This window comes from Rhinoraja longicauda, chromosome 31, assembly GCF_053455715.1.
Source record: "Rhinoraja longicauda isolate Sanriku21f chromosome 31, sRhiLon1.1, whole genome shotgun sequence".
Taxonomy (NCBI): Eukaryota; Metazoa; Chordata; class Chondrichthyes; order Rajiformes; family Arhynchobatidae; genus Rhinoraja; species Rhinoraja longicauda.
In genome coordinates, this window is record NC_135983.1 from 26,937,198 (window position 1) to 26,962,635 (window position 25,438).

The 25,438-nt window shown below is 47.8% G+C and overlaps 1 protein-coding gene across 3 annotated transcripts in view; it reads right to left on the reverse strand.

Moving 5' to 3' along the window:
- brinp1 (bone morphogenetic protein/retinoic acid inducible neural-specific 1) overlaps positions 1-25,438 on the reverse strand; it is a 199,312-nt gene that overhangs the window by 133,510 nt on the left and 40,364 nt on the right. For all 3 annotated transcript variants that reach the window (XM_078425827.1, XM_078425829.1, XM_078425828.1), the window contains one exon: positions 5,627-5,894. In XM_078425827.1, the coding sequence (XP_078281953.1) occupies positions 5,627-5,844 (218 nt within the window). In that variant the 5' untranslated portion in view covers positions 5,845-5,894. The remainder of the gene's footprint in view (positions 1-5,626; positions 5,895-25,438) is intronic.

Here is a 25,438-nt window from a genome sequence, read left to right on the forward strand (position 1 = left end):
TGGAGTAACTCGGCGGGACAGGCAGCATCTCTGGATAGAAGGAATGGGTGATGTTTTGGGTTGAGACCCTTCTTCAGACTGAACTGAATGTTGCAGTTGTATGAAACGTTGGTGAGACCGCATTTAGAGTATTGTGTTCATTTCTGGGCACCATGTTAGAGGAACAATGTTGTCAAGCTGGAAAGGGTGGGGAGATTTATGAGGATGGCTCCCAGTGCAGGATGTAAAAGTAAGAAGGGTCTCGACCCGAAACGTCACCCATTCCTTCTCTCCGGAGATGCTGCCTGTCCCGCTGAGTTACTACAGCATTTTGTGTCTATCTTCAATCTGCTGCTGGATCTCCAAATCTAACTGCCTGTTTAGGAAATTCATAATATGGAAAATTAATCATGGTTTGTCTTTGATACTCTGTCTGAAAAAATCCTGTCTATTTTGGGCATGGAGTCATACAGCATGGAAACAGGCCCTTCGGACCAACTTGCCCACACCGGCCAACATGTCCCATCTACACTAGTCCCACCTGCCTGCACTTGGCCCATCTAAACCTGTCCTATTCATTCAACACTTCCTTGATCACTGTCCCCATTGATCTCTCATTTTCACACCTCACCCTTCCATATCTCGGTCTCCCTCTCCCCTGACTCTCAGTCTTAAGAAGGGTCTCAATCCGAAACGTCACCCATTTCTTCTCACCATAGATGCTGCCAGTTTCGCTGAGTTACTCCAGCATCTTGTGTCTGTTCATGTACCTGTCTAACTGTTTCTTAAACGTTGGGATAGTCCCTGCCTCAACTACCTCCTCTGGCAGCTCGTTCCATACTCCCAGCGCCCCTTGTGTGAAAAGGTTGCCCCTTGAGATTCCCAATAAATCTTTCCCTCCTCACCTTAAACCTTAAATCCTCTGGTTCACTGATCTGAAAACAGATCATGAAGATTATCGACTGGGGACCCTACTTATTCTTGAAAACTAGATGATGTGCCTTCATAGATCACAGTCCATTGAAATCTAACAAGAAACCCGGAGATGGACACAGAGTGCTGGAGTAACTCAGCAGGTCAGGCAGCATCTCCGGAGAAAAAGGAAGGGTGACGTTTTGGGTCAGGACCCTTCTTCAGACCCAGTGGGCTTGCAGTTGTACAGGGCCCTGGTAAGACCACATCTGGAGTATTGTGTACAGTTTTGGTCTCCTAATTTGAGGAAGAACATCCTTGTAATTGAGGCAGTGCAGCGTAGGTTCAGGAGATTGATCCCTGGGATGGCGGGACTGACATATGAGGAAAGATTGAAAAGACTAGGTTTGTATTCACTGGAGTTTAGGAGGATGAGAGGGGATCTTATAGAAACATATAAAATTATAAAAGGACTGGACAAGCTAGATGCAGGAAAAATGTTCCCAATGTTGGGGGAGTCCAAGGGCCACAATCTTAGAATAAAGGGGAGGCCATTTAAAACTGAGGTGAGAAGGAACTTTTTCACCCAGAGTGTTGTGAATTTGGGAAATTCTCTGCCACAGAAGGCAGTGGAGGCCAAATCACTGGATGGATTTAAGAGAGATTTAGATAGAGCTCTAGGGGCTAGTGGAATCAAGGGATATGGGGAGAAGGCAGGCACGGGTTATTGATTGTGGACGATCAGCCATGATCACAATGAATGGCGGTGCTGGCTCGGAGGGCCGAATGGTCTCCTCCTGCACCTATTTTCTATGTTTCTATGTAAGCGGTGCAAATTCATACAGTCACGAAGCCGTTAATCACAGTGTGTGTGTAGACACAATGGACTGTAGATGCTGGAATCTTGTGAAGAACGAGTAGGCTGGGCACCATGTTGTAGGTAAAAAAGATGTCGGTCTCGACCCGAAACGCCACCCACTCCTTCCCTCCAGAGATGCTGTCTGACCCGCTGAGTTACTCCAGCATTTTGTGCGTCTGCCTTCAATAAAATTCTGAGACCGGAATGGCACACAATAATCACAGGTTAGCGTGGAATGCCTTGCCCATTCGAAACCACTGGTCAGATACAGTTTTCCAAACCAGGGTGCATGAAAACTCTAATTAAACGCAGTCGTGAACAGTCAGGACACACTGCATCGAAATCCAATTTACAGATGCATTAATCACAATAATGTAAGTCATCAAGTTCTTAATTACGGCCCTACATTGTCTGAGTATTTAACATTGATTTCAAAGGTAAAATTAGACCCAGTAATGGAGCGACGTTAACGACTGTAGACCAGGTCTGAATTTATGAGCACAAAATGTCAGAGGTGTAATTATCACCATTAATTTATTGCTCATAGGTCACGCCAATTACAGGGAACAAAGTTTTGTGCCCTGCGTGAACAAGTTGGTGAAAGAATAGACTTAACGTTTTTATACTTTTAAAACGGCTTCTGCAACTGCGACTTTGTGATTTCACTTCAATGACTTACCAATATCGGCAGTGTTGCCACGGCGACATAATTTCGCCCGCTCATCGTCTCATGATAGGACCCAGCACCTACGCTTTCAGAAGTTCATGTTCATGAGTTGTAGGAGCAGGTATTTATTCACAAAATGCTGGAGTAACTCAGCGGGTCAGGCAGCATCTCAGGAGAGAAGGGATGGGCAACTTTTTTGGACGAGACCCTTCGTCAGACAGTTGTAGGAGCAGAATTAGGCCATTCGGCCCATCAAGTAGGTTTCTTCCACCATTCAATCATGGCTGCTCCACCTCTCCCTCCTAACCCCATTCTCCAGCCTTCGCCCCATAACCCCCGACACCCGCACTAATCAAGAATCGATCTATCTCCGTCTTAAAAATATCCACTGACTTGGCCTCCACAGCCTTCCGTTGCAAAGAATCCCACAGATTCACCACCCTCTGACTAATGAAATTTCTCCTCATCGCCTTCCTAAAAGAACGTCCTTAATTCTGAGGCTGTGCCACCTGCCTGCACTTGGTCCATATCCCTCCAAACCTGTCCTATCCATGTACCTGTCTAACTGTTTCTTAAATGTTGGGATAGTCCCAGCCTCAACTACCTCCTCTGGCAGCTTGTTCCATACTCCCATCATCTTTTGTGTGAAAAACATGAATTCCACAGATTCTGTGACCACCCTCTAACGAAAGAAATTCCACTTCGGTCCTAGAAATTCCACTGGTTCTTGACTCTCCCACCAGTGGAAACATCCTCTCCATGTCTATTCTATCCAGGTGTTTTTTTTCAAATGAAGTCCCCCCTCATCCTTCTAAACTCCAGCGAGTACAGGCCCAGTGCCGTCAAACGCTCATCATATGTTAACCCACTCATTCCTGGGATCAGTCTTGTAAACCTTCTCTGGACCCTCTCCAGAGCCAGCACATCCTTCCTCAGATATGGGGCCAATAACTGCTCACAGTACTCAAGAGAGTAGCTCAAGAGAGTCAAGAGTGTGTTATTGTCATATGTCCCGAAATGGAACAATGAAATTTTCACTTGCAGCAGCATAGTGGTTTAGTTTTCGTTTTAGTTTTAGAGGTACAGCGCGGAAACAGGCCCTTCTGCCCACAGGGTCCGCGCTGACCAGCGATCCCCGCACACTAACACTGTCCAACACCCACCAGGGACAATTTTGTTTTACATTTACCAAACCAATTAACCTACAGACCTGCACGTCTTTGGAGTGTGGGGGGAAACCAAAGACCTCGGAGAAAACCCACGTAGGTCACGGGGAGAACGTACAAACTCCGTACAGACAGCGCCCATATTCGGGATGGAACCCGGGTCTCCGGCGTGCATTCCTTTTAAGGCAGCAACTCTAACACTGCGCCACCGCCCAAACTTTAGTTTAGAGACACGGCACAGAAACAGGCCCTTTGGTCCAGCTAGTTCGTGCCAACCGGTAAACCCCACACATTAACACCATTCTAAACACGCTAGCGACAATTTACATTTATACCAAACCAATTAACCTACAAAGCCGAACATTGTAGGAGTGTGGGAGGAAACCGGAGATCCCGGAGAAAACCCACGCAGGTCACGGGGAGAACGTACAAACTCCGTACAGACGGCGCCCGTAGTCGGGATGGAACCCGGGTCTCTGGCGCTGTGAGGCAGCAACTCTACCGCTGCGCCACCGTGCCGCCCAATCCATCAAGATTGCCCTGGAATCTCCAAGAGTTCAAGATGAACCTTCAATTATTACATAAATACAGGGAAGACAATAGACAATAGACAATAGGTGCAGGAGGAGGCCATTCGGCCCCTCAAGTCAGCAACGCCATTCAATGTGATCATGGCTGATCATTCTCAATCAGCACCCCGTTCCTGCCTTCTCCCCATACCCCCTGACTCCGCTATCCTTAAGAGCTCTATCTAGCTCTCTCTTGAATGCATTCAGAGAATTGGCCTCCACTGCCTTCTGAGGCAGTGAATTCCACAGATTTCCAACTCTCTGACTGAAAAATGTTTTCCTCATCTCCGTTCTAAATGGCCTACCCCTTATTCTTAAACTGTGGCCCGTTGTTCTGGACTCCCCCAACATTGGGAACATGTTTCCTGCCTCTAACGTGTCCAACCCCTTAATAATCTTATACATTTCGATAAGATCTCCTCTCATCCTTCTAAATTCCAGTGTATACAAGCCTAGTCACTCCAGTCTTTCAACATATGATAGTCCCACCATTCCAGGAATCAACCTAGTAAACCTATGCTGCACGCCCTCAATAGCAAGAATAAAGACATGGTTTGCTGCCAAATGCAACCCTAAGTCCACTCCACACGGTAGTCTATTGAAGCTACATCTGACCAAAAGGTAAAGCAAAATGCTTACTGACTTTAGTTTAGTTTAGTTTAGAGATACAGTGCAGAACCAGGCCCTTCGGCCCAGTGAGTCCGCGCCAACAAGCAGGAGCACGTGGCCGCTGGCTGGGTGAGGCCACGTGGGGCGTGGGGCGGTGACGTCACCCTGCCCCGTATTTTGGGAGTGAGGAAGTTGGCAACCCTGAACTTCAGATAGCCCTGCCATTGAACCAAGGGTACGAAGAGGTGTATCTGTGGTCAAAAAATATTTTGTTACCTTGCAACGATAAAAAATAACGAGATTATTTTACTGAGATCTCCACAATACGTCTTTCAAGTAATACACAATGGCATTAATGCACAGTGGCATTAATGTTCCTTGAAATAATAATGCATTGTCTCATTTTCCCACCATCAGCAAGCCAGCACAATTGCACAGTACAAACAGTATAAGAAAATAACTGCAGATGCTGGTACAAATCGATTTAATCACAAAATGCTGGAGTAACTCAGCAGGTCAGGCAGCATCTCGGGAGCGAAGGAATGGGTGACATTTCGGGTCGAGACCCTTCTTCAGTCTGAAGAAGGGTCTCGACCCGAAACGTCACCCATTCCTTCGCTCCCGAGATGCTGCCTGACCTGCTGAGTTACTCCAGCATTTTGTGCACAGAACAGACACTCCATTTCATAGGCTATTTCGCTGGAATAATTCTCTGCATTCTACATTTGCTGCTCATCGCCTTTTGCACAAATCAGCGTTACCATCGCCATCTCCGGTCGCCGTGGGCACGACAAAAGCAGACCGATCGCGCTCAAAAGCAGACAGATCGCGCTCAAAAGCGACTTGATGAAATTGTAAGCATTACCTATATATTTTATATCTTGTTGTGTATCCTTGACGATATCTTTCCACAAAGGATAAATATCCCCTCGAATTGTGGAATGGACCCCGGTCCGATATAAGCCAATCAAACTGCTTAGTGACATGGTTCTGGGCGCCTGCAGGATTCTGGCGGGAAGATTTTACTGTTATATGGTCCCATATAAACAGTAGGTAGATGAATTCAATAAACCTCCAGTTCATGCTTTTCTTTCAGCCACTTTCTGTTCATTCTTGCTCCATGTTACGAGGTCCTAGAGGAGAAACAAGGAGAGGCTCGGTTAAACACGACTCATGACCGAATCCACAAATAGCTGGAGTGATTCAGCGGGTCAGGCAGCATCTCCGGAGAGAATGAATGGGTGGCGTTTCGGGTCAAGACCCTTCCTCAGACTTAGGGGTGCCAGCTGTCTCACTCCCGAATAAAGGGTCAAGGTGACGTCACCGCCCCGCGCCCCACGTGACCTCACCCAGCCAGCGGCCACGTGCTCCCGCTCCACCAATGCCGGCTGCCCGGGCCGGGAGGCGGGTTGCTATGCAACCTCAGTTAGGCGGCGCCCGGGCCTAGAGTGTCCGGGCCTAGAGTGTCCGGGCCTAGAGTGTCCGGGCCTAGAGTGTCCGGGCCTAGAGTGTCCGGGCCTAGAGTGTCCGGGCCTACAGTGTCTCCGGGCCTACAGCTCACCGGGCCTAATACCAATTTAACCCAAAATACGGGATGGTCCCGGCTAATACGGGACAGTTGGCAACCCTAATGAGACTATAGGTTAGTAGGTTAATTGGCTTAGTATCAATGTTAATTGGCTTAGTTTAAACTAAATAATGGGTTTGTTGAACTTAGCATCAGCATTCCTGGATGGGGGAGAGGGACGGATTTGGGGGGTTGGGGTGAGGCACCAAGAAACACTCAGCTGGTCAGGCAGAACCTGTGCAGAGCAGAGAAAAGGGTCTTCTGAAGAAGGGTCTCGACCCAAAACGTCACCCATTCCTTCTCTCTAGAGATGCTGCCTGACCCGCTGAGTTACTCCAGCATTTTTTGTGTCTATCTTGGGTTTAAACCAGCATCTGCACATAATTAATAACATTTCTTGGCACAAAAATCATTTTTCTTTCCAAAACCTTAACTGACTATTGATTAGATGAAATTATAATCAATGATGAGATGAAATTGTATTTTTTTTCTCAGGATCTTTGCCTTGTCGTGGCCTGACAGTGTAGGTGTCATTTTCCCTATCACGGTTGCTTTCATTTTATTTATTTAACGTACCGGGCGCAGCGGTAGAGTTGCCGCCTTAGAGCGCAAAAGATCCGGGTTCGATCCTGACTACACAGAATCCATGGCCTCCATTTCCCACCGACTCTGTTTCCATTGACTCTCAGCATTACATATCTGCTTTTATATTCCAGTCCTCTTGATATAAAGGCAAGCCAGCATTGAGTTTAGATTTAGATTTAGATTTAGAGATACAGCGCGGAAACAGGCCCTTTGGCCCACCGAGTCCGCGCCGACCTGCGATCCCTGCACATTAACACTATCCTACACACACTAGGGACAATTTTTACATTTGCCCAGCCAATTAACCTACGTCTTTGGAGTGTGGGAGGAAACCGAAGATCCTGGAGAAAACTCACGCAGGTCACGGGAAGAACGTACAGACTCCGCACAGACGGCGCCCGTAGTCAGGATCGAACCTGAGTCTCCGGCGCTGCATTCGCTGTAAGGCAGCAACTCTACCGCTGCGCCACCGTGCCTTTCCTGCTACCAATTCGACTTGCAGATTAACTTTTGGGGAGTCCTGCACCAGCACTCCCAAGTCCCTTTGCAACTCCGATTTCTGGATTCCCTCCCCATTTATAATCACTAAATAATCTACGCCTTTATTCCTATTGCCTCCATTCCCATCGGCTCCATTTCCATTGACTTCTGAAGGGCCAGTTTGCATGCAGTATGACCCAATGACTCTAAATCTTCCAATATGAAGATTATTTTTTAATCTCTGCAATAACATGGGGCTTTTAACTTTTTAATGTACGGGGAAAAAGGTCAAATGGGCTGAATTGATTTTGCAAAATTCGTGTTTGCATCTTTTTGCTAAACCCTGCCTTGGTTACACTTAGAGTCACAGAGTCTTACAGCGTGGAAACAGGCCCTTCGGCCCAACTTGCCCACACCGACCAACGTGTCCCAGCTCCATAGTCCCACCTGCCAGTGTCCCTCCAAACCCTCCATATCCCTCCAAACCTGTCCTATCCATGTACACGTCTAACTTTTTCTTAAATGTTGGGATAGTCCCTGCCTCAACTACCTCCAGAAGCTCGTTCCATACACCCACCAAACTTTGTGTGGAAACGTTACCCCTCAGGTTCCTATTAAATCTTTCCATCCCCTCCCTCACCTTTTACATATGTCCTCTGGTTCTCAATTCTCCTACTCTGGGGAAGAGACTCCATGCGTTTACCCAATCTATTCCTCCCATGATTATGTACATCTCTATAAGATCACCCCTCATCCTCCTGCACACCAAGGGATAGAATCCCAGACTTGGGATAGTCCCTGCCTCAACTATCTCCGCTGGCAATCTGAAACACTCCTTGCTTCACTTTGTTCAAGGGTCTGAAGAAGGGTCTCGACTAGGGTTGCCAACTGTCCCATATTAGCCGGTACATCCCTTATTTTGGGCTAAATTGTTTTGTCCCATATGGGATTGTCCCATATGGCGCCGCCTAACGGAGGTTGCATAGCAACCCGCCTCCCGGCCTGGGCGGCCGCCATTGATGGAGCAGGAGCACGTGGCCGCTGGCTGGGTGAGGTCACGTGGGGCGCGGGGCAGTGGCGTCACCTTGTCCCGTATTTGGGAGTGAGAACGTTGGCAACCCCTAGTCTCGACCCGAAACATCACCCATTCCTTCTCTCCAGAGATGCTGCCTGTCCCGCTGAGTTACTCCAGCATTTTGTATCTATGTTCGGTTTAAACCGGCATCTGCAGTTCCTTCCTACACGATTCATGGGTTAAAGGTTGGGCCTATTAACCCTGGAAATGTGAGATCTTTGGCCTTTTAAGCCTGGTCAATTAAATTTGACCCCAGCAGCAGCCTGCCCTTGACAAATGGATTGCTGGAAACACCAGCCCCTCAAGGTCTGAAATAAATCAGCTAATATTTGTTCTACTGAGTCTCTTACAATTTCGGTTGAACAAACACGAGAGATTACCTCAGGTTTACAGCACGTGCAGTTAGGGGTTGCCAACTATCTCACTCCCAAATACGGGACAAAAGGTGACGTCACCGCCCCGCGCCCCACGTGACCTCACCCAGCCAGTGGCCACGTGCTCCCGCTCCACCAATGGCGGCCGCCCGGGCCGGGAGGCCGGTTGCCACGCAACCACCGTTAGGCGAACACACTCGGCCCCGCTCCCCAAACACACTCCGTTAGCCGACACTGTCCCGTCCTACAGCGGCCCGCGGGCCTAATACGGGACAACGGCAGTCCCATAGGGAACAAACTAATTTAGCCCAAAATACGGGATAGTTGGCAACCCTAACTTCAGGTTATCCGATACGCATTTGACAAATAATGAAACGTTTCTTCCTTGATGTTGTGTTTCAGACTGGCAAGTACAAACAGCAGATTACATTCATGCACTGAGAGAACTTATCCTGAATCACATAGGTCACTGGTTTAAAGACACATTGTAGGTATACACTTGTCTGCACGGAGTTTATATGTTCTTCCCGTGACCTGCGTGGGTTTTCCCATGGATCCTCGGTTACCTCCCATGTTACAAAGATGTACAGGCGCTTTGCAGACCAATTGGCTTGGTATGAATTAACTTGGAAGCGTAAATTGTCCCGGGTGTGTGTAGGATAGTGTTAGTGTGCGGGGATCGCTGGTCGGTGCGGACTGAGGTGGGCCGAAGGGCCTGTTTCCGCGCTGTATCTCTAAACTAAACTGAACCTGCCTGGGTTTTCTTTGGGAAGCTCCAGTTTCCTCTGACACTGTCGGTCAGAAAGTCCAGAAGCCATTTGCTGATGGAGGCCCCAATGGCAAGGTCAAGAAGCTTTGACTTGAGTTTAGGGGGTTGCCAACTATCTCACTCCCAAATAAGGGACATAAGGTGACCTCACCGCCCCCGCGCCCCACGTGATCTTACCCAGCCAGCGGCCACGTGCTCCCGCTCCACCAATGGCGACCGCCCGGGCCGGGAGGCGGGTTGCTACACAACCTCCGTTAGGCGGCGCCCGGGCCTCCGGTCCTACTGTCAAACAGGACAAGCCAATTTAGCCCATTATACGGGAAGTCCCTGCTAATACGGGACAGCTGCATCCCTACTTGGGCTGAAATGGTGGTATATTATGACGGTTGAGCTGTAGACCTTAAACAAGGCTCCTGACTCATGTGTTCTTATTGCCAAGGAGATCCAAAAGTGCAGTGGATGGAAGGTTTGGAAATATCTGGTGAACGACTGGTTCAGTCATTCATTGCCACATGTGTCCCGACGATATAGGGGCAGCACTTGGTGGCGCGGCGGTAGAGTTGCTGCCTCACAGCGCCAGGGACCCGGGTTCGATCCTGACCACAGGTGCTGTCTGTACGGAGTTTGTACGTTCTCCCCGTGACCTGCGTGGGTTTGCCTCTGGCGATCCTCGGTTTCCTCCCGCACTCCAAAGACGTTCACGTTTGTAGGTTGATTGGCTTTGGTATAAACGTAAATCGGTCCCTGCTGTGTGTAGGACAGTGTTAGTGTGCAGGGATCGCTGAACGGCACGGACTCAATAGACAATAGACAATAGGTGCAGGAGGAGGCCATTCGGCCCTTCGAGCCAGCACCACCATTCAATGTGATCATGGCTGATCATTCTCAATCAGTACCCCGTTCCTGCCTTCTCCCCATACCCCCTGACTCCGCTATCTTTAAGAGCTCTATCTAGCTCTCTCTTGAATGCATTCAGCGAATTGGCCTCCACTGCCTTCTGAGGCAGAGAATTCCACAGATTCACAACTCTCTGACTGAAAAGGTTTTTCCTCATCTCAGTTCTAAATGGCCTACCCCTTATTCTTAAACTGTGGCCCTGGTTCTGGACTCCCCCAACATTGGGAACATGTTTCCTGCCTCTAACGTGTCTAACGGACTCAGTGGGCCGAAGGGCCTGTTTGCACGCTGTATCTCTGACCTAAAATCTAATGTAGGATATTAATGGGCATTGCTATCATCTGGCAAGTTTGCTCATTATCCTTGGCAGCTCACAGAATGCTACCATGACAGCTGCTACCTTCTCCACACACAGCCTGTTTGCACTCTAATCTCATCATAGTCACAGAATTACTACCTGCAATGGCTTATTTCCCACTCCTGCATTGTTATTTAGTTTAGTTTAGTTTAGTTTAGATACGTCGCGGAAACAGGCCCTTCGGCCCACCGAGTCCGCGCCGACCAGCGATCCCCGCACGCTTACACTATCCTACACACACTAGGGCATGTTAAAATCTGACCATTGTATTACTGTCCTTTAATTTTGCTTAGTTTAGAGATACAGCACTGAAACAGGCCCTTCGGCCCACCAGGCCCGCGCCGACCAGCGATCCCCGCACACTAACACTATCCTACACACACTTTACGGGACAATTTACATTTGCACCGAGCCAGTTAACCTACAAACCTGCACGTCTTCGGAGTGTGGGAGGAAACTGAAGATCTCGGAGAAAGCCCATGCAGGTCACGGGGAGAACGTACAAATTCTTACAGACGGCGCCCGTAGTCGGGATGGAACACGGGTCTCCGGCGCTGTAAGCGCTGTAAGGCAGCGACTCTAACGCTGCGCCACCGTGACCGCCCAAATTGGCGCAGTATCTCTGGGTGTCCCGCGTTTCGACCATTGACACCCAGAATCACTCCCGTTTCCACATTCTCCATCAGGGACTGTCAAGCTGGCAAAGGTGCAGAGGAGATTTACAAGGACGTTGCCAGGAATTGAGGGCTTGAACTATAGAGAGAGGTTGAGCAGGCTGGGACTCTATTCCTTGGAGCGCAGGAGGAAGAGGGGTGATCTTATAGAGGGGTACAAAATCATGAGAGGAATAGATCGGGTAGACGCACAGAGCCTCTTGCCCAGAGTAGGGGAATCGAGAACCAGAGAACATAGGTTTAAGATGAGGAGGAAAAGATTGATGAGAATGCTAAGGGGTGACTTTTTTACACAAAGGGTGGTGGGTGTATGGAACGAGCTGCCAGAGGAAATAGTTGAGGCAGGGACTATCATAACATTTAAGAAACATTTGGGCAGGTACATGGATAGGACAGGATCGCAGAGATATGGGCCAAACGCGGGCAGGTGGGACTAGGGGGTATGTTGGTCACTCTGGGTAAGTTGGGCCGAAGGGCCTACTCCACACTATGACTCTCTATGACTCTATTACCAGGGCGGCATGATGGCGCAGTGGTAGAGTTGCTGCCTTACGGCACCAGAGACCCAGGTTCGATCCCGACTACGGGTGCTGTCTGTACGGAGTTTGTACGTTCTCCCCGTGACCTGCGTGGGTTTTCTCCGGGTGCTCCGGTTTGCTCCCACACTCCAAAGACGTGCAGTTTTGTCTGTGAATTGGCTTCGGTAAAATTGCAAACTGGCCCTCGTGCGTGTAGGACAGTGTTAGTGTGCGGGGATCGCTGGTCGGTGCGGACTCGGTGGGCCGAAGGGCCTGTTTCCGCGCTGTATCTCTACACTAAACAACAAAAAAACAAAAAATACGAAGAAGATACATCTAGATTTTGCTTTTAAGTTCCAAAATCGGGATATTGAAGGGCTCACGGCAAACGGAGCTCATTAATGATCGACTCTAACTGCCTGCCATCGGTCTGCAGACAGACACAAAATGCTGGAGTAACTCAGCGGGACAGGCAGCATCTCTGGGGAGAAGGAATGGGTGACATTTCTGGTCGAGACCCTTCGTCAGAAGAAGTCATTTTGTGTCCATCTTCGGTTTAAACCAGCATCTGCAGTTACTTCCTACACAAGGCATCTGTCTGAAATGGTTTGTGGCCTTGGCATCATTGTCGACCTCCAGAGACGTGCCAAGCGTTTGCACTTTGTAAATACTGCCATTTTTGCTCCATCAAACACACTGCTCATTTGCCCATGAGATTCTCCTCCACGTCCTATTTACTTTAGACTTGGAAGTTCCAGCGTAGTCCTGGCCAATCTTCCTCTTTCTCCCCTCTGTAAAACTGGCACAATTCAATCTCTGCTGCCCGCTTCTAACCAATTATCGCTGATAAAAGATCAGATTAATTTTACTGTGCAGGAAGGAACTGCAGATGCTGGTTTAAACCGAAGATAGACATAACATTGGTTTCATCCGCCGATCTCCAGAACTAGAAGGCTAAGAGTTCTCCCTGTGACCACGCGGGTTTTCTCCGGGTCGTTCCGATTTCCTCCCACATTCCCACAAAGACGTGCAGGTTTGTAGGAAACCAGGGGCCACACAGTCTTAGAATAAAGGGGAGGCCATTTAAAACTGAGGTGCCAAGGAACGTTTTCACCCAGAGGGTTGTGAGTTTGTGGAATTCTCTGCCACAGAGGGCAGTAGAGGCCAATTCACTGGATGGATTTAAGAGGGAGTTAGATAGAGCTCTAGGGGCTAGCGGTATAAGAAAATAACTGCAGATGCTGGTACAAATCGAAGGTATTTATTCACAAAATGCTCGAGTAACTCAGCGGGTCAGGCAGCATCTCAGGAAAGAAGGAATGGACGACGTTTCGGGTCGAGACCATTCTTCAGGCTAGCGGAATCAAGGGATATGGGGAGAAGGCAGGCACGGGTTACTGATTGTGGATGATCAGCCATCATCACAATGAATGGCGGTGCTGGATCGAAGGGCCGAATGGCCTCCAAATGCACCTACTTTCTATGTAAATCGGCTTTGGTAAAAATTGCACAGTTTTCCCGTCCTCCCCCCACCCCTAGTGTGTGTAGGATAGTGCGCTCGTGGTGCGGTACGATCGCTGGCCGGCGTGGTCTCGCCAACGGGCTGAAGGGTCCCGTTTTCCTCTTAAGTCTGCGCCTCTCAAGTCTGAAGTAGAGGTGGATTAATCGCGGGTGATGCTGGCTCGCTTTCCTGTGGCTCGTTGGAAGATGCCTTTGTGCCGGCGAGAGGCAGAATGGCGCACGTTTTTTTGCATTGTTGAGGGCCGACGAGAAAATCATTTTCACATCAAGGGGGAAAAAGAATGATTCTGCCCGATTGTCATTAGCGATGTTATGCAGCGCACAGAGTCACGAGGGAAGCAATTTGTAACCCACTCACTGGTGAAACGCACATGAGGTCAGGTTACTAATGGCATGTAAAACCAAGTCTCTTGGGTCATTATGTTTTTCAGCTTCTGTTTTTCTTCGGGGATACGGTAGATCCTGCTGATTTGATCAAATTTTATTAGCAATACATTATTTTTGTTCATAATTCATGGCGGTTTTGTCATTACTTCACTGCGGCTCAAGAGGACAAGTTGTCTGAAAGATTAATAAATGCAGGCAAGATGTACCCTTGCTCTATTAAAGGAACTGTTAGTCAGGAATAATCCCCGATGAAGGCTGCAAATTACCTGTCATTTCTCTCACTGGCTGCTTGTGGTTAGTTTAGTTTAGAGACACAGCGCAGAAACAGGCCCTTCGGCCCGCCGAGTCCGCGCCGACCAGCGATCCCCGCGCACTAACACGATCCTACACACACTGGGGATAATGTACAATTACACCAAAGCCAATTAACCGACAAACCCGCACGTCTTTGGAGCATGGTAGGAAACCGGAGCACCCGGAGAAAAGCCACGCGGGTCACGGGGAGCACGTACAGATACCACGCAGGCAGGCAGGCAGGCAGGCACGCACGCACGCACGCAAGAGAGAGTCTAGGACCAGAGGCCACAACCTCAGAATTTAAAACTGAGGTGACAAGGAACTTTTTCACCCAGAGAGTTGTAAATTTGTGGAGTTCTCTGCCACAGAAGGCAGTGGAGGCCAAATCACTGGATGGATTTAAGAGAGAGTTAGATAGAGCTCTAGGGACTAGTGGAATCAAGGGATATGGGGAGAAGGCAGGCACTGGTTACTGATTGTGGATGATCAGCCATGATCACAACGAATGGCGGTGCTGACTCGAAGGGCCGAATGGCCTCCTCCTGCACCTATCTTCTACGTTTCTATGTTTCTAATTAAATGACATTTCCATGGGAAGGAAATGAGGAGGAATTTCTTTAGTCAGAGGGCGGTGAATCTGTGGAATTCTTTGCCACAGACGGCTGTGGAGGACATGTCAGTGGATATTTTTAAGGCAGAGATAGATAGATTCTTGATTAGTGCGGGTGTCAAGGGTTATGGGGAGAAGCCAGGAGAGTGGGGTTAGGAGGGAGAGATAGATCAGCCATGATTGAATGGTGGAGTAGACTTGATGGGCCGAATGGCCTATTTCTGCTCCTATCAATTACGAAAGACCACTTCAGTCAGATTACAGATAGCCTCCAATGAGGTAGATAGTAGCTCACAACTGCTCAGGAATTCTCCAGATAAAAAACATTGCAGATGATTTATCTCCAACCTTGTAACACATTCCCATTTAATTCATTCACCTTGGGTTGTAAGGAAATCTGCACTGACATAGGTTTTAGGTAGAGTGATGAGCTAACCCAATAATGATTTCTGCTGAAGATAGACACAAAATGCTGGAGTAACTCAGCGGGTCAGGCAGCATCTCCGGAGAGAAGGAACGGGTGACGTTTCGGGTCGAGACCCTTCTTCAGACTGGGTGTCAAGCGAGAGGGTAACCGGTGATATGGAAGGGCACACTGAACAAGGGACTGAAAGGTGGGCAGAAAGGACAAATCAAAGCCAGCATCGATGATCAAGGAAAGGTGGAGCCCACAACGGTCCATTGTTGGCCAGGGAGCTGTGTTAATTGACAATAGACAATAGGTGCAGGAGGCCATTCGTCCCTTTGTGCCAGCACCGCCATTCAATGTGATCATGCCTGATCATTCCCAATCAGTACCCCGTTCCTGCCTTCTCCCCATACCCCCTGACTCCGCTATCCTTAAGAGCTCTATCTAGCTCTCTCTTGAATGCATTCAGAGAATTGGCCTCCACTGCCTTCTGAGGCGGAGAATTCCACAGATTTACAACTCTCTGACTGAAAAAGTTTTTCCTCATCTCCGTTCTGAATGGCCTACCCCTTATTCTTAAACTGTGGCCCCTGGTTCTGGACTCCCCCAACATTGGGAACATGTTTCCTGCCTCTAACGTGTCCAACCCCTTAATAATCTTATACGTTTCGATAAGATCCCTTCTCATCCTTCTAAATTCCAGTGTTACAAGCCAAGTCGCTCCAGTCTTTCAATATATGACAGTCCCGCCATTCCGGGAATTAACCTAGTAAACCTACGCTGCACGCCCTCAATAGCAAGAATGTCCTTCCTTGAAAACCGTGGTGGTGGAGTGGGAGTGCAGGAGGAATCATAGAGGGGGGATCGGCGGGAGATGGTGCTGCAGAACTCTCGTCAGGGAGAGGAGGAGAACTTCTTCAATGTAGACAGGAGGAGATTTTGCAGTGGAGCAGACGAGACAAAATGTGTAGAAGGAACTAAAGGTCTGGATAGAGTGGATGTGGAGAGGATGTTTCCACTAGTGGGAGATTCCAGGACCAGAGGGCACAGCCTCTGAATTAAATGACATTTCTTCAGGAAGGAGATGAGGAGGAATTTCTTTAGTCACAGGGTGGTGAATCTGGGGAATTCATTGCCACAGAAGGCTGTGGAGGCCAAGTCAATGGATATTTTATAGGCAAAGATAGATAGATTCTTGATTGGTACGGGTGTCAGGGGTTATGGAGAGAAGGCAGGAGAATGGGGTTAGGAGGGAGAGATAGGTCAGCCATGATTGAATGGCGGAGTAGACTTGATGGACAAATTCTGCTCCTATCACTTATGAACCTATGAAGTTAGGAATAAGCAATGTCGCACTGGATGAATAAAGAAAGATTGCTGCAGTATTAAAAGCTTTTAGTCAGATCATCTAAGAAATGCCTGTGCACATTTGGCCATGTGTTGAAATGGAAATTAAACACAGCATTCAATCATCATCTCCCAAGGAACCGTACACAGCAAAGCAAACAGTTATCAGGCCACATTTATTTTGTGAGCTCAACTGATTAAGTAAACTGCATCGCAATGCCAAACAGAAACAGCGTCGGGAGGTCGTAAAGCATTCGCTGCAGAATGACAGAGCTCTTAAACTAAATGGAAATGCTTCCTGTGTGCAAGCTTCCAGCTGGGGCTGGGAAGTGCTTCCTGTGTGCAAGCTTCCAGCTGGGGCTGGGAAGTGCTTCCTGTGTGCAAGCTTCCAGCTGGGGCTGGGAAATGCTTCCTGTGTGCAAGCTTCCAGCTGGGGCTGGGAAGTGCTTCCTGTGTGCAAGCTTCCAGCTGGGGCTGGGAAGTGCTTCCTGTGTGCAAGCTTCCAGCTGGGGCTGGGAAGTGCTTCCTGTGTGCAAGCTTCCAGCTGGGAAGTGCTTCCTGTGTGCAAGCTTCCAGCTGGGGCTGGGAAGTGCTTCCTGTGTGCAAGCTTCCAGCTGGGGCTGGGAAGTGTGTGAAGGCATCCCAGTCACGTGTCACAATCTGTTTTAATTTGGTGCCACTGCAGTTGTTTTCCTTCTGTTGTACAGTAGACTTTGCAATAAATAACAGCCAAGCTTCATTGGAAGCATCGACCAAACCCAAACCCAAACCTGTAAGGTCCAGGTTCAGGAACAGCTTCTTCCAGGCTATTACACAATGCAACATCAAATAAGCTCCGAACATCACCGACTCGGGCAGGGGTTTTGTCGTTTTGCACTATTATTGATTTTTTTTTATGTGTGTGTGTGTGTGTATATAGATATATGTGTGTGTGTGTGTGTGTGTGTGTGTGTGTGTGTGTATATAGATATATGTGTGTGTGTGTGTGTGTGTGTGTGTGTGTGTGTGTGTGTATGTGTGTAAGTGTGTAGATATATGTGTGTGTGTGTGTGTGTGTGTGTGTATAGATATATGTGTGTGTGTGTGTGTGTGTGTATGTGTGTAAGTGTGTAGATATATGTGTGTATGTGTATGTATAGTTATATATGTGTGTGTTTGTATGTGTGTAGTTATATGTGTGTGTGTGTAGATATATATATGTGTGTGTGTGTATGTGTGTCGATATATGTGTGTGTGTGTAGTTATATATGTGTGTAGTTCTATGTGTGTGTGTGTGTATATATATATGCGTGTTTGTTTGTGTGTAGATATATGTGTTTGTGTGTATAGATATATATGTGTGTGTGTGTGTGTGTGTGTGTGTGTGTGTGTGTGTGTGTGTGTGTGTGTGTGTGTGTGTGTGTGTGTGTATGTTTGTAGATATATGTGTGTGTGTGTAGATATATGTGTGTGCGTGTACGTGTGGATGTGTGTGTGTGGATGTGGGTATGTGTGTACGTGTATATATATATATATATATGTGTGTGTGTGGATGTGTGTGTGTACGTGTGTATATATATGTGTGTGTGTGTGTGTGTGTGTGTGTGTGTGTGTGTGGGTGTGTGTACGTGTGTATATATATATGTGTGTGTGTGTGTGTGTGTGTGTGTGTGTGTGTGTGTGTGTGTGTGGGTGTGTACGTGTGTATATATATATGTGTGTGTGTGTGTGTGTGTGTGTGTGTGTGTGTGTGTGTGTGTGTGTGTGTGTGTGAATATGTGTTTATATGTAAAGGAAGGAATTGCAGATGCTGGTTTAAACTGAAGATTGACACAAAAAGCTGGAGCAACTCAGTGGTGCGGCAGCATCTCTGGAGACAAGGAATGGGTAACGTTTCTCCTCGAGACCCTGGGTCACACTGAGAGTCAGGTGAGAAGGAAACTATAATTATGAAGAGATACAAAGAATGAAAGGTAAGCAAAAGAACCTTTCCTTGATCATTGTTGTTGGCTTTGATTTGTCCTTTTGCTCACCTTTCATTCAGGTACGGTCACCTTGAAATTCACTTAAGCCACTAACTACAGGAATAGATGAGGTTTCAGGTCAGGACCGTTCTTCAGACTTCAGTGTATATAAACACACACTCAACTACTTTTTGCCACGTTTATTATATTGTGTTTACATATCGCTCTGTGCTGCTGCAAGTAAGCATTTCATTGTTCTACCTGGGACATTTGTCAATAGAACACTCTTTGAGTGCCGTGATAATCAAATTCTGATCGTACATTTGAAAAGAATGCAGACAGCACAGAGGGTGAAGGCAGGACGCATGACTCTGATATTGATCGTGCACTAAACATTATCCACGTTATTCCCTTTATCATGTATCTGTACACTGTGGACGGCTCCATTGTAATCATGTATTGTCTTTCTGCTGACTGGTTAGCACGCAACACGCAACACAAGCTTCTCGCTGTACACGTCTCAATAAACTAGTTACGTGTGTCAGGGGTTACGGGGAGAAGGCAGGAGAATGGGGTTAGGAGGGAGAGATAGGACAGCCATGATTGAATGGTGGAGAAGACTTGATGGGCCGAGTGGCCTAATTCAGCTCCTCTCACTTATGACCTTAAACTCCAACTCAAACGTAGATTGTTTCGATATGTTCAGACATTCTACATCACATTGATCAATGATTGCACAGTCTGAAGAAGGGTCTCGACCCGAAATGTCACCCATTCCTTCTCTCCTAGATGCTGCCTGACCCGCTGAGTTACTCCAGCGAAACCGCGTCGACCAGCGATCCCCGCGCACTAACGCTATCCTACATACTAGGGACAATTTTTACATTTGTACCAAGCCAATTAACCTAGAAACCCACGCAGGTCAGGGGGAGAACGGACAAACTCCGCACAGACAGCGCCCGTAGTCAGGATGGAACCCGGGTCTCTGGCGCTGTAAGGCAGCAACTCTACCGCTGCGCCACCGTGCTGCCTACTGGGAAACTGGCGTGGGAGGGGGGGGGGGGGACTACTGGAGAGGTTTATTAATCCTCCCTTCTACCAGGAATTGATCCTGAGCATGGATAGATGCTTATTTACAAGTCTATTTGTTGCAATTATAAGTGACTGATTAATGTAAATGTGTTCCGTGCCGACGTGGAGATGTCTATATTGGGAAAGGTCTCACTGGTCACTGATCCAATGGGATATCCCAGCTGGGTGAACAGGTGCAATGCTATAATATCCTCGCAATTATGCCCAGTGGCTTAACAAAATGTCCATCCAAACCGGCTGGATCACTGCACATCAGGTGTGGTCAGGTGGTGCATTCAGAAAGTGGTGCAAACAAATACGGATTTGTTAGTGCGTCAAGGAATAACGTTCAGCCCATCGAGCCGACCGCTACTCTCCTCACAAGCTCACAAGTTCTAGGAGCAGAGCATTTGGCCCATCGAGTCGACTCCGCTCACCTGCAATCCCAATTCTTGTGATAATTTGTTGCATGTAACTGCTCCAAGATTAGTCTGAAGACCATGCCCTAGTTTTTCATGTTCATAAGTGATAGTGGAAAAATTAGCCCATTCGGCCCATCAAGTCTACCCCGCCATTCAATCATGGCTGATCCATCTCTCCCTCCCGACCCCATTCTCCTGCCTTCTCCCCATAATCCCTGACACCCGTCCTAATCAAGAATCTATCCATCTCTGCCTTAAAAATATCCACTGGCTTGGCCTCCACCGCCCTCTATGGCAATGAGTTCCTCAAACTCACCGCCCTCCGACTGAAGAAGTTCCTCCTCATCTCCTTTCCAAAAGTATCTCAAAAAAAATCTGGAGACATTGCTTCCCTCCTCACCTCCTTTCTAAACGAGCGCCCTTTAATTCTGAGGCTGTGCCCTCTGTTCCTAGACTCTCCCACCAGTGGAAACATCCTCTCCACATCCACTCTATCTGTGCCTTTCATTTATCTGTACGTTTCAATGAGGTCCCCCCTCAACCTTCCAAACCCCATCAGGCAAAGAAGTATAGAAGTGTGAAAACGCACACCTCCAGATCGTAAAGCGCCCTTTATGTGGCCACTATTTGCATGCCTTGGGTATGCAAGCAAAGAATTTCACTGTGTCTTGTCACATGTGACAATGAAGTGTTGATTCATTCATTCATTCATTCATTCATTCATTCATTCATTCATTCATTCATTCATTCATTCATTCATTCATTCATTCATTCAAGAACAGTTTCTTCCCAGCTGTTATCAGGCAACTGAACCACCCTACCACAACCAGAGAGCAGTCCTGAACTACTATCTACCTCATTGGTGACCCTCAGACTATCCTTGATCGGGCTTTGCTGGCTTTACCTTGCACTAAACGTTAGTCCCTCATCATGTATCTGTACACTGTAAATGGATCGATTGTAATCATGCGTTGTCTTTCCGCTGACTGGCTAGCACGCAACAAAAGCTTTTCACTGTACCTCGGTACACGTGACAATAAACTAGACTGGACTGGCCATTAGCACCAAAACGTGTGTGTTTCATGGCCTGTGGACATTGCAGGTACATGCCAATAACTCATATGCAGGGAGTCTTCTTTGAAGAAGGGTCTCGACCCGAATCGTCACCCATTCCTTCTCTCCAGAGATGCTGCCTGACCCGCTGAGTTACTCCGGCATTTTGTGTCTATCTTCCATTTCAACTCAATCATTAACCATTAATTAAAGATCGTATTAATATAAGGATTAGGATTTCAGTAAGTATCTTTGTGATCATTTTATATTTTCCTTCCTCAGCTTTCTTACAGATTGTGGACGATCAGCCATGATCACAATGAATGGCGGTGCGTACAGGCTCGAAGGGCCAAATGGCCTCCTCCTGCACCTATTTTCTATGTTTCTTCTTTTCAAACACGAGAAAACGTAGTGAATGAGCTACTCTGACGAAGGGTCTCGACCCGAATCGTCACCCATTCCTTCTCTCCAGAGATGCTGCCTGACCCGCTGAGTTACTCCAGCATTTTATCTCTATCCTCGGTTTAAACCTGCATCTGCAGTTCCTTCCCACACAAACTAATTAAAATCCCAAGTTATTAGTGTGGGTAACCCAGCAATAGGGTGTACATTTAAACACAGATTTCAAAGGTTATTTTCTAGCAACTATATATTAAATTGTCATGGTAACAGTAAATGACCCATCGTGACATTTGTCTAAAGCACAACTGAATTAACACCTTTCATTTGCTTGGATTTCCCTGTAATTTTCAGCTTTATTATTCTTCAGTACTCGTTTGCTAATTATATCTGGGGTAAGGAACCTTTCCAGGGAACTTTGAGTGTTCAAATAACAGGATCATTGCACTCTTTGGACTTTAAGAGATGCAGAGCGCGGAAACAGGCCCTTCGGCCCACCGAGTCCGCGCCGACCAGCGACCATCTCGTACGCTAACACTATCCTACACGCGTTGGGGGACACTTTACAATTTTACCGAGGGCAATCAGCCTACAAACCTGCACGTCTTTGGAGTGTGGGAGGAAACCGGAGCACCCGGAGAAAACCCAATAGACAATAGACAATAGACAATAGACCCACGCGGGTCACGGCTAGATTCAGGGACAGTTTGCTCCCAGCTGTGATTAGTCAGATGGAACATCCTACCGCAACTACGATTCGATCCGATACGATACGATAGAACTTTAGTTAACCCAGGAGGGAAATTGTTCTGCCAACAGTCATAAAACACAAGGTACACAAAACATGAAATTGAAGAGACCAGTGGAAAGGATTGGGGGATGTGCAAAGATTTGGGGAGGGGGGGGTGAGTCAGTCTCAGTCTACCCCACGACGGAAGGGGGAGGAGTTGTCCAGTTTGATGGCCACAGGGAAGAAGGATCTCCTGTGGCGTTCTGTGCTGCATCTTGGTGGGACCAGTCTATTTTCTGAAGGTGCTCCTCTGGTTGGCCAGTGTGTCACAGAGGGGGTGAGCAGTCCTGAACTACTATCTACCTCTTTGGTGACCCTCAGACTATCTTTGATTGGACTTTGCTGGCTTTACCTTGCACTGAAGGTTATTCCGTTCATCATGTATCTGTATCGGGTCGATTGTAATCGTGTGTTGTCTTTCTGCTGAATGGTAAGCACGCGACAAAAAGCTTTTCACTGCACCTCGGTACACGTGACAATGAACTGAACTGAAACTGAAAAACAAACAAACCCACGCAGGTCACGGGGAGAACGTACAAACTCCGTACAGACACCACCCACAGTCAGGATCGAACCTGAGTCTCTGGCGCTGTGAGGCAGCAACTCTACCGTGCCATCCCTAACACTGTGGCTCCAAAGGCACCTATCCCTTTGTGTAAATGGAGGTGGGAGGTGTCCAATAGGCTCCATGAACATCAGCATTAAAAGTTAACCCTCAGGTGCAGCGCTGAGCTGGTGCCACACAGCCAAGGTGCTGTTTTGCAGAAGAGATAACAATCTTAGTCATACAGCGTGGAAACAGGCCCTTCGGCCCAACTTGCCCACATCGGCCAACATGTCCCATCTACACTGGTCCCACCAGCCTGCGTTTGGCCCTTTACCCTCCAAACCTGTCTCCTGCCTCTAGCGTGTCCAATTCCTTAATAATCTTATATGTTTCAATAAGATCTCCTCTCATCCTTCTAAATTCCACTGTATACAAACCCAGTCGCTCCAATCTTTCAACATATGACAGTCCCGCCATCCCGGGAATTAACCTGGTGAACCTACGCTGTACACCCTCAATTAGCAAGAATGTCCTTCTTCAAATTTGGAAACCACACAGTACTCCAGGTGAGGTCTCACTAGGGCCCTGTACAACAGCAGAAGGACCTATTTGCTCCGATACTCAACTCCTCTTGTTATGAAGGCCAACATTCCATTAGCTTTCTTCACTGCCTCCTATACCTGCATGCTTACTTTCAGTTTACATTCCCCAAAATTATTATTATATTTTATCATTATCTGAATGTGCCGATGAAAATTTTATTTTTTGTCTGGGTAGATGTAACAGACAGCCTGCACGTACAAACCTTTTCCTTGCTCATGAAATCCATTCAAAATAGAATGTATTTTAATCTTGCATTATAATCACCCCTCAATATAACTGCTTAATGTTCCCGCACTTTTTCCGACTTCTCCTGAGAATATCACATTAGCAATATAGTCCCGAACATTGCACATTTAAGCCATGTATTTGTCACCGAGCCACTGGTTTAACGACTGCTTAGTAGCCTCAGGATTTTCATGCTGTTAGCAACTGAGGTTGAGCAAAATGCATTTGAAAAATCACAGACATTTCATACCCTGTTTTTTTTCCCTGCAGGGCGCAGAGATGGTTGGGAGAGGCAAGTGGTCGGAGTTTTTGAAGATATTAGCTTTCGACTTGCACGGTGGCGCAGTGGTAGAGTTGCTGCCTCACAGCGCCAGAGACCCGGGTTCCATCCCGACCACGGGCGCTGTCTGTACTGAGTTTGTACGTTCTCCCCGTGACCTGCGTGGGTTTTCTCCGGGTGCTCCCGTTTCCTCCCACACTCCAAAGACGTGCAGATTTGGAGGCTGATTGGCTTTGACAAAATTGTAAATTGTCCCTAGTGCGTGTAGGATAGTGTTAGTGTGCGGGGATCGCTGGTCAGCACCGACTCGATGGGCCAAAGGGCCTGTCTCCACGCTGTATCTCTAAACTAAACTGACCTTTAGAACTACTGCGCAGAAACAGGCCCTTCGGCCCACCGAGCCTGTGTCGGCCAGCGATCCCCACACACTAACACTATCCTACACACACTAGGGACAATTTACAATTTTGTCAACGCCAATTAACCTGCAAACCTGCACGTCTTTGGAGTGTGGGAGGAAACCGGAGCACCCGGAGAAAACCCGCGCAGGTCACGGGGTGAACGTGCAAACTCCGTACAGACAGCAACCGTAGTCGGGATGGAACCCGGGTCCCTGGCGCCGTGAGGCAGCAACTCTACCGCTGTGCCACCGTGCCACCCTTAATTTCTCAAGTGTTTGAAAGCTCGAGAAACATTGACAAGTATGGTTCAAAGATTTATTCTTTAAAATTAAAGCAGAGCACAAAGCATCCATTTCACAAATTGTAAAATTGTCCTTAGCTGCGTGTAGGGCAGTGTTAGTGCGCGGGGATCGCTGGTCGGTGCGGACTCAGTGGGCCAAAGGGCCTGTTTCTGCCATGTATCTCTAAGCTAAACTAAACCTTTAGATGTTGAACCATCTCCTAAGCTTCGTGTCCAAGTTTTGCCACGATGGCACATTTAGCAGGCAAGCATTTGTTGCAGTCATTAAGTCCACTAATTGCACACGAGTGTCGTGACGGGGCAAGCTGAGACGCGGGGGAGAAGCTAACCCTTGACAGAGACGTTTTACCTTCCTGGTCTTTGTGGGGAGTTCTTTCGCTGCGATCAAAACAACAACATTAAACCACCGAGCTCCAGAGCTATAAAACCTAACGTCGCTAATCCTGGAGCTCAGCGGTTTACACAACTGCCCGAAGGAGGAACAATTCACCAGCTTCGATGCTCTCTGCAAGAGACACAATCTAGCAGCCGAGTCTTACACTCCAGACGCTACTGAGAAGATGAGCAAGGCTTGAAATAGAGTCATAGAGTCACAGAGTGATACCGCGTGCAAACGGGCCCTTCGGCCCAACTTGCCCTCACCGGCCAACACGTCCCAGCTACACTAGTCCCACCTGCCTGTGCTCTTTGCGCTGACCGGTTAGCACGCAACAAAAGCTTCTCACTGCACCTCGGTACACGTGATAATAAACTTAACTCAACTGAAACTGAAGT